The sequence below is a fragment of the Spea bombifrons genome, chromosome 2 (assembly GCF_027358695.1).
Source record: "Spea bombifrons isolate aSpeBom1 chromosome 2, aSpeBom1.2.pri, whole genome shotgun sequence".
NCBI lineage: Eukaryota > Metazoa > Chordata > Amphibia > Anura > Pelobatidae > Spea > Spea bombifrons.
This window is the reverse complement of record NC_071088.1, coordinates 119,699,745-119,709,416: the sequence shown is the minus strand read 5'-3', so window position 1 is coordinate 119,709,416 and position 9,672 is coordinate 119,699,745. Positions and strand designations below refer to the sequence as shown.

Below are 9,672 nucleotides of genomic sequence, written 5' to 3'. Positions count from 1 at the left end.
TATCTGCCAAAGACATACAGTGGTCAGTAAAGGTGCACTAGGCGGGGAATGCCTTCTTTTGGGAGGTGGGATCAAGTCGGCATTTAGCTACAGCCAGGTAACTGTATATGGATGGCAGCCAGACACACCCAGCTGTGACAAGAAGTAAGCTGATCCCTCTGCCACTGCCCCCAGTCAGAGCCCAGTTTTCATCTCATATAAAGGGGAGGTAGACTCCAGCTTATTGCCACTGGAACCTTCCTGCAGTGTAACAGCACCAACTTCTCTGTCTCTCATCTCTTGCTCTTGGCACCATGTCCAGCCAAAGATTCAGCCAAAGCTTCAGCACTCGCTCTGCCATCCCACAACAGAGTATTAACTCTGTCCGGATCAGCAAGACCTTTTCTTCCAGCGGAAGTGGAGCTGGATTTGGAAGGGCAGGGGGATTCAGCAGTTCTAGTCTGTCAAACCTGGGTTCAGTGAGAAAGAGCACAAGTGTTGGGTTATCTAGCAGCAGGTCAGGCTTTGGTGGTGGCATTGGCTTTGGTGGTGGTGCATACGGCTCTGGGTCTGGATTCGGAGGTGGCAATGTATCTGGCCCTGGAATTCAAGAGGTCACTGTCAACCAGAGCCTGTTGGCACCCCTTAATCTGGAATTTGACCACCAAATCCAGGAGGTCAGGAAGGGGGAGAAAGAACAGATCAAGACCCTGAACAACAAATTTGCCTCATTCATTGACAAGGTGAGTAAAATGTGGCTAAAGATTGCTTCTGTTATTTAGCTTGCTATAAAGGTACTTCTGCATACTGGGGTTAAATTGCACCCTTCTCACTTTAGATGCAAAGATAACTAATCATAATGTATGGCTTATAAGGACTTATAAGGCTTATGCACAATGTAATTACCCTTAAGGACAATGGGCGGTCCCTAAACCAATTGAAAACTGTGCATTTTGAGCCCGTACATGTATAGGCTTTGTCATTAAGAGGTTAAATTAGCGTATGTCTAACATTTAATACTATTAAATGAAAGAATTGTACATAAAATGCTATGAATGGTATTTAAAGTGTCCAATGGGTGCAAAGACATTCCAGAGGCAAAAAAGGCTATGAAAATACATATTGACAGCTTTGCCTTGGTTATAGGTCAGGTTCCTGGAACAGCAAAACAAGGTACTTGAGACCAAATGGGAACTCCTGCAAAATCAGAAATCCGCCAAAAGCAGTAACATTGGCCCTATGTTCGAAGCTTATATCAACAACCTGAGGAGGCAGCTGGACAGCCTGGTCAACGATAAAGGCAGACTGGAGGGAGAGCTGAGAAACATGCAGGATCTGGTTGAGGACTTCAAGAATAAGTAAGTGGCTCACAAGTCCAGAAAAGAGGAAAAAAATATAGGGGTCATGTTATCTAATGGTTCCCTGCAAAAAAAAACCCTAAAATCTATGCACATCAGAAGTGTTGAACCTTTAGAGTGCAACAGCCTTGTTCACCACCTTACACAGTATTAACTATTGTTCAAAAAAGTAACCATCAATGAGTATAACCTGTTAATCACATCAGCACCAAGATCCCTTAAGCAGTTTAATTCACCACTAGAAAAATGAAAAGGTGGGTGTAATTTTTTCGTCACCTAGTTGATATTTAATACATGTGAAAGCTTTTACAAAAATTCCTAAGAGAGACTTACTGCCACACCCTCAAGGGACAGGGGAAAGGTGGAAATACAAGGTGAGGGGGAGGTATGCAAAAGCCTCCAGCGCTGGCCAAATTGACAGAGACTAAGGCAAACAATGTAGATAAACTTTGGGTGTGTCCCATACAGGTAAGTCAATAGCAGGTGATCTATATCAGACAGACAAGTCCAGCACAGTAGGAACAAAGGGTTATCAGGGACATATTGTAAAGATCAGTAGAGCAAAATTGCCACTGTCTCTTTGCCATACTCACGCCCCACCAAATTATTGTATAGAAACTCTATACTATATATAAATATGTATGTATGTACACACGTGTTTATGTGTTCTATGTTCTTTTTTTACAATAAGCCATATTGCATCCAATGTAAATTTTTGTCCATATAAATATTAGAGTCTGATCATGCAAATACACCATCAGACCATACTTATTTCAATTACAAACCACCTACATATTGTTTGGCTACGACCATGCACTTTTTTACACAGTTTCAGAACCCATTGTGACACATGACAAAAGATATACTTTTACTTTTACAAGATTTAGGATTATGACTCTAATCCACTCTGTACAAAATGTAATATCTAGAATTGCAGCTTTGGTTTTAAGATCTGTTCTCCTTATTTTTGAATCACATGCACTATTTCCATAGAAAATAAACCCGTGCCACACATATTGTACACTTTGATTGTATTGCCTGTTCTGTCTACTACTTTAGACCAGTTTATGTTAATTAAAGGTAACTAAAGATACATTCTGCTTTGGTTGGCCAGTCTTGCATTGAACATTTTAGGATTACATTACAGCCAATCATATACAGTATTTCAAGAGAAGTGGGTGAAGGGGGAGGCACTCGGCTGCTGTACTTCCTGAGAAGATTATGGTACAATGAACAGATAGACTCCACAGTTGGGTTTTGTTTTGCATTAAGGATCCTTCCTGCCAAAGTACACTCACAATCCTCATCCTTCTCTCCTTCCCTGCAGGTATGAGGATGAAATTAACAGACGCACTTCCGCTGAGAATGAATTTGTTGTTCTGAAGAAGGTGAGCATCCAAAAAAAATCAGGAAACCAATAAAATAACACCAAAATGATTTAGACTAATTGTTAGAAATATACGTATACAAAAGGTCAACGGTCTTAAATGAACAATCCAGAGCCGACGCTCCAATGCTTTCTGCCACAGGCGTTTTATAACAAAATGAAACAAATGAATGGCTTTGCATGGGTTAAATGCACTGGAGACCATGCAAAATTTACTCCAATGTGCATTAAAAAGATATGCAATTATGGACTGAAGTGTCCCTTTAATGGTAACTACCTTTTTTTTCTTTGATGACCTCAAAAACACAATAAAAATAGAATCTCACCACTCCCCAGTCCTTAAAAACCTTAGGATGTGTTTGAGCGTGATACACTGTATAAACTTTGGCAAAAAAACATAATACTGGATGAAATAGTGAAACCATTGTTATCTACTAAACACTTAACGATACTTTTATTAACAACGCAGTCCAATATGTATGAACCGTTCCTCTGCTTTTTTTCAGGATGTTGATTCTGCCTACATGAACAAGGTAGAGCTGGAGGCTAAAGTTGATGCTCTAACAGATGAAATCAACTTCCTGAGAGCTCTCTATGAAGAAGTAAGTAACAATTGACTGTAACGACTGTGGTTGTAACCATTCTAGACTCCATTGCTGCACTAGAGCCTCAAACCTTGGAATATGTTGGCGGCAGTGAAAACATCCTTGTTAAAATAAATAAATAGTTTCAATCACATGGACGTCTATTTTTCCAAACATAAAAATATAATTTTGCCATAGTATTAGTATTGTGCAGGTTGCAATAACTAAATTCTGGGATCTTTTTTTTTCTGCAGGAGCTGCGTAACATGCAGGCACAGATCCAAGACACTTCTGTGGTCCTCTCCATGGATAACAACCGTGCTTTGGACTTGGACAGCATCATTGCTGAAGTCAAGGCCCAGTATGAAGAAATTGCTGCCAAGAGCCGTGCTGAGGCTGAAGCAGCGTACCAAAATAAGGTAAGGCTGGAATACTAGGTAAAGATATTTTCTTAAATCTACATAAACCTCAACCTTTTGAAATTACATCCTAGACCAGTACTGTACAACCTTTGAATGAGGCATGCTAACTCAATAGGTTCTCCAACATACTAGAGGACATAAATATACATTTGGCCTTTAAACATAAGTATTGAGTCTCCAGTTGCACAGGCCTGTACTAGATTGTTTTGTGAATGAATGATGGTGATGGTTGAATGAATAAGATGGTTGATCAATGTTATAATACATTGGCTTTCTCATACAGTTCCAGGAATTGAAGGCCACAGCTGGACAACATGGTGATGATCTGCGTAACACCAAGGCTGAGATTTCCGAGCTGAACCGCGCTATTCAGAGACTGCAGGCTGAAATTGAGAACTGTAAAGCCCAGGTAATATGTTTGATGCCTATCCTGCATGTTAGTTAATCTGAATATCAGTGCATTGGCTCAAAAAACATTCTAGACTCTGACAAGAATGCCAGAAGAAACACGTATTGTTTTCATCCCCTAGTTTTCATATTTAATTAGTAAAGTGATATATCAGTGGAATGAATTTTGATATTATATTCATCCTTGTCCATTTTTACCTGAGCACACCCCTTATAATATTGATACATCTGACTCTTAACTTGAAAAAATAAAACACAAATGTGTCTATTTACAGCATGTGAACCACAAAAAAATTAATACGCTAAAATACTGTGGTGTTTTATGCAGTATGTTGCTTCTCCAATTACCGTAATAGTTTGCAGCAGGTGCGATTACACAAATGTTTATGTTGCCCAGAAGGAATAAAAAGCAAGCAGCTAACTCAGGGATTAGTTACCATTGACTGTCTTTTGAAAACTTTGGTTTGAGGGCAGGGTGGGGAAGAGCGACTCATTGTATGATCAACTGCAGCTACTAAATAATGCAGGTGATAAAATCTTGGAGCCATTTAAATAAAGCATATCACATCTGTCTTTCCCACCTGCCGTGCACAACAACAATGACTGCTAAGTAATAATACTGATGATACTTATTCCACCACAAACTGAATTTGCAAAATGCTAATTGAGGTGTAAACAATACAAATCCATTAATTTTAATGTAGCTAAAAATAATATGTACTTTTGGCCACAGCCTTACATAGAGTGATATGTCATTTTGTTTCACATTTTTTCCAAAAAGCCACTTAAAAAAACATTAATTGTTTTAATCTTGTAAACCACACCGTCACCAAAAAGGACTGCATAGAAATTTCATAAAAAGCATGTATCAAAATCCAATATCCTGGCTGTATTGTCTATCCGGACACACCTGTGGCTTAATGCGGAGCTTATCCTTTACACCCCTGTTGATCACTAGTTGGTATGATCCATACCTATACTGAGAGATGTCTTCACTAAGTAGCGTGGTGTGGGTTTTTTATCTATAGTATAAAGGCATCAAAATAATAAAAGCCTTTTAAGGAACAACCCAAACTTTTATATATGTCATTTACTTTACATAAACCAATAGATTTGAATTATTTTAGCAAACCATTATTTTCCTTTATATTTTATAGCGTGCCAAACTGGAGGCACAGATTGCCGAGGCAGAGGAGCGCGGTGAATTGGCACTTAAGGATGCTCGGGAAAAACTGGCTGAACTCGAAGCTGCCCTACAGAAGGCCAAGCAGGACATGGCTCGCCAACTGAGAGAATACCAGGAACTGATGAATGTGAAACTGGCTCTTGATATTGAGATCGCCACCTACAGGAAACTGCTGGAAGGAGAGGAGAGCAGGTATTTGAAACTAACATAGCTGTTGAATTATGTTCAGAACATGTTTAATGGTTTATTTTATAATGTTCAGTAGAAAGAGTTAAGTTTCACTATTTACATCCATTTTTCCTGTTTTTCTTACTTCAGGCTGTCTGGTGAAGGTGTTGGGGCCGTCACTGTATGTAAGTATCTTTCAAATAGTCAATTAATTGACTATTTGCCAGTTAATTGATGCTATGGTTATGTCTGCTGGTAAATAGAGCAAGACTAACATCCTCCTTTTCTCCTCTGCAGCTATGGTGAATACTAGCTCCGCAGTTAGTGGAGGTGGATATGGTGGATACGGCAATGTATCCAGTGGTTATGGAGGTGGAAGCTCTCTGAGCTTTGGCAGTGGATCTGGGTTCGGAAACAGCTCTGCCAAATTCGGCAGTGGTGGCTCATCTTCTGTGAAGGCCTACTCCGTGTCAACCACATCATCCAGCAGGAGCAGTCTGAGACACTAAGGAATAATTATATCACATGTTTAATGACAGCATCAGTGTCTAACCATACCTCACAGCAAAGAAAACATTGATTCAACTTTAAAGATTCTACAGGGTGCAGATTCTCCACTGAGATCATAGGTTCATTAAAATGATCCTTCTTATTCCACAATAGTGGAAGAACAGTTCATGAAATCCTCCTCTGTTGGGGAATCTAATGCATTTCCATTATGGTTGTGAGGTTTTGGTAGTTGCTGAGGTTGTCTGAAAGCAGTGTCTTTCTTTTCTTTTATTGTCTGTCTTTACAGTTTTTCTCCTCCCCACTGCCCTATAAGTACACCTTTTCCTTCGGCTTGTTGCCAATGGTCTTGGAACTAATTGGTCATTTTACCATGAAGCTTGGTGCCCATTTTCACACATTAGCCTGAGAAACATTTAAAACAAATAAAAAATAAAAAAAAATAAAAAAAACTTTAATTTTGGTTACAAAAATCGAACAGACATTCTGTTCAGATTTTAAAATGAGAAGTAAAGTTTAGCAGTATTTGTGACCAGATTATTTTTTAATTTTTGCAGAGTGACTTTTAAAATGTGTATATTTCGACATAGAGATATATGGTGCTAATGTTACTCACCACAAAAGATCTCAAAGTCTCTGTTACTGAAGATTCTGCCAGGCAGCGGAATATTGTGTGAAAATGTTACTGATGCTTTTTTAACTAAAGTTTGAACTCAAATCTAGAATGGACCCACTATAGGAAAGCTATCTCTTTATAGTAGTTTCCACTCTGTAATATCTCATCTGTATTAACTGGTGGAAGTGTTCTGACTTTGTGAGAAGGGATTTATTGTGCGTTGTGAAAGCATGAATCATCTTCAATAAAGTTCCTTTAACCAATATGTGTTGCTATTGTGTTTTTCAAAGGTTACTTTTACCAACTTAATAAGAGAACATTTTAGGAAACAACTTTTTTTTGTCATGGACAAAAACAAGAGAAAAGAGCAGTACATAGCTCATCTGACATCATCCCAGATCAAGACAATGCGGTAATGAATGAAGAAACAAAACAAGGCCCACTGAGCATCAGAATATGGAGTATACATTAGTAAACAAAACAAACATTTCAAAAGACAGAAAATAAATATACTTGACTCATGAGTAGCAGCAGGACCAATATGAATGCAAAAAAGATCATTGGAATACAAATGTATACAAAGAGAGACGAAATGGACAATTGTAACTTTTAGTGTATACCCACACAATATGTGCTGGCACAGCAACCACCCAATGTGCTTCATCAAAAAGAATTCATTAAGCTAACCAACCACACACAGGGTTTAAAGATTTGCATTTACAGATTACCGGTTATAGTAACCTTTATTTAAAAAGAACTATCCTGAAGATTTACACGGATGTGGAAAAAATCGATTTCGAATATTTTTTGCCCAACACATACCATTCTAAAAATGTGCAATACATTTTGACATTTTCAGACAAACTTTCATAGTGTTGCATATTTTCTCACATCAAAATTACAAAATGAACAAAACTTACTTTACTATTAATAGCAATATTAGGAAAACTGGTGCCTTCCATAACTGCACAGAACATGGCAACGACACCTATACTCTTTAAATGTACTGACGAAGAGACCTCGTAGGAGGTCTTTCTATCTTATGGTGGTTGTTTCGTAAATGTTAATCCACCAAAAAATGCCAAGAGATGTGTTTGGGCAAACTTTTCTTCTGCACTGAAATTAGGTGAGGGGCAAGGAAAAGACAAATGCATATGGAGGAATTCTACAGAATCCCCCACTGAATTTACAAGGGGCATTTCGAGTGCATATGACTGGAGAGTCTCTTAATTAAATAGACAATTAGTATAAAAACACCCATGTAAAAAAGTGTTAGCAAAATTGAAGCTACATTGCAAATATCTGTACTACAGCTTCCATAATGTTCAGCCAACTACAGGAGGAGGAACGTCCTCTAATAAAAGTAGTATTTGGTAGGTTAGAAAACCCTGTTGCAGAATCTGACAGCATCCAGACCCTAGACTCCCTTGCAGGCAATAAAAAATGGGTGTGTTGGTATTAAATGTGTATCCTGCTAACCTTGGAGGGATTTATTCAGCAATATGAAAATAATTAATGAAAGGCAGTGCTTGGCAAATTTGAAAGTCCATTGTCGAAATAGCACAGACAATCCAACATTCTCAACCTTGATATACCATAAAAAAGTCATGATGAAAGAAGAGCCTTCATTTTGCACAATAAAATATTATTTTAATTGTTCGTACACCTAAAACCATGTTAAACTGTAAATCTTACAATGGAATGGCAATGAATCAGAAACTATTTATAAACTATTTTATATAATATATAACAAACTATATACTTTTAAAAAACTAGATACCCCAAGGTATTTCAAATGGTGGTATCTTAACTCTTTACATGCAATATTTCTACCTCTAACCTTTGTTATGGCCATTTTTTGTGCCCCCCCCACACATTGTACTTTAGGTATGACATTACAGCCCTTGGTATATGTCACTGTCAAACAACACCCCAATATTTGTTCAGCAACATCCCCTGAGTACACCCATGCATGGGTTTGTTGGGTTGTTTGGGGCCTAAAAGGCCACAGTTCGGAAGCGCACTTTTTTCCCTTTATTTTGACACCTGGTCAGTCTGTGCCTATGTCCTATTTGAACATGACCAATTCAATTTGCCCTGTCAAACCATACATTTTTTAAAACTAGACACCCCATGGGTATTTGAAATGCTAGTATTTTAACTATTTCCATGCCAGGATTTTTGGCACTTGCTCATAAAATTAAACTTTTTATTTTGTTATTTGTTTAACATTTTGTTGGAACTGTATGTTTTACCTAATCACTGCATAATTGTTTTTAAATGTTACCATTTTATTATTCATGTATTTTTTAACTATTTTTTTTTTTGCTAATCACATTGTGATTAGAAAGCCGGGCTCCATTGACTCCATTGAAGAGTCAACAACAATCAGTAACATAACAATTCTTTTTTTTGTATCACTTATCTGAAAATAATGTGTTTAAATCTGCATATTTTGCCCTGCATAAGATTTTACATCTTACATTTTACACTAAATAAATCTGTGCACTTGTGCTTACAGGTTAAAATAAACAATATACCCCCATTAGAAACATACAGCTTTTGTAAATGTGAAGTGAGGAAGACGGTGGAGACTTCAGAACATGAAATTAATCCGATAATTAATCCGATTGCCGCAGGCTGCCTTCGACTTTAGCTTCTATAAGATTAACCAAATATCATCAAGTCAATTGTTCTGTTTGACAGATCAAAAATGTAATGGAAGTCATCAACATCACTCACTAACTATAATATTTCTGATATTTTTTCTTTATGTCTTTGTGTATGTATTTGTGTGTTTTTAAGACAACTAGTTAGTGCTAGTTCTAGAATAACCATAATAATCATCTGATTTTTTGCTGAACACTGTGCTGAACCTGTTAACCACCCTTTAAACATACTTAATACTTCTAAGAACAACTGGATGGTATATACTGAAAATAGGGAACATGTTGTAACACTACTATACAGTGAGTCTGCTTTAATGTTGAAGTCAAGCCTGGACTGGCCATCCGGCACACCGGGCAAATGCCCAGTGGGTCACTGGCCAACATCATT

At 37.7% G+C, this 9,672-nt stretch overlaps 1 protein-coding gene across 1 annotated transcript; it reads left to right on the top strand.

The window, feature by feature from the left end:
* The first annotated feature begins 278 nt into the window (after nucleotides 1-278).
* On the top strand, nucleotides 279-6,878 carry LOC128474010 (keratin, type II cytoskeletal 7-like). Its single transcript, XM_053456250.1, has 9 exons — nucleotides 279-722; nucleotides 1,126-1,337; nucleotides 2,665-2,725; nucleotides 3,231-3,326; nucleotides 3,563-3,727; nucleotides 4,014-4,139; nucleotides 5,296-5,516; nucleotides 5,643-5,677; nucleotides 5,790-6,878. The coding sequence occupies exons 1-9, from the start codon at nucleotides 294-296 to the stop codon at nucleotides 5,999-6,001; spliced, it is 1,557 nt and encodes a 518-aa protein (XP_053312225.1). The 5' UTR covers nucleotides 279-293; the 3' UTR covers nucleotides 6,002-6,878.
* The last annotated feature ends 2,794 nt before the right edge of the window (nucleotides 6,879-9,672 follow it).

Coding starts and splice junctions, on each gene's coding strand:
- LOC128474010 (XM_053456250.1), top strand. CDS start 294: ATGTCCAGCCAAAGATTCAGCCAAAGCTTCAGCACTCGCTCTGCCATC. Junction 2,726..3,230: donor AATTTGTTGTTCTGAAGAAG/GTGAGCATCCAA, acceptor GCTTTTTTTCAG/GATGTTGATTCTGCCTACAT. Junction 5,517..5,642: donor CTGGAAGGAGAGGAGAGCAG/GTATTTGAAACT, acceptor TTCTTACTTCAG/GCTGTCTGGTGAAGGTGTTG.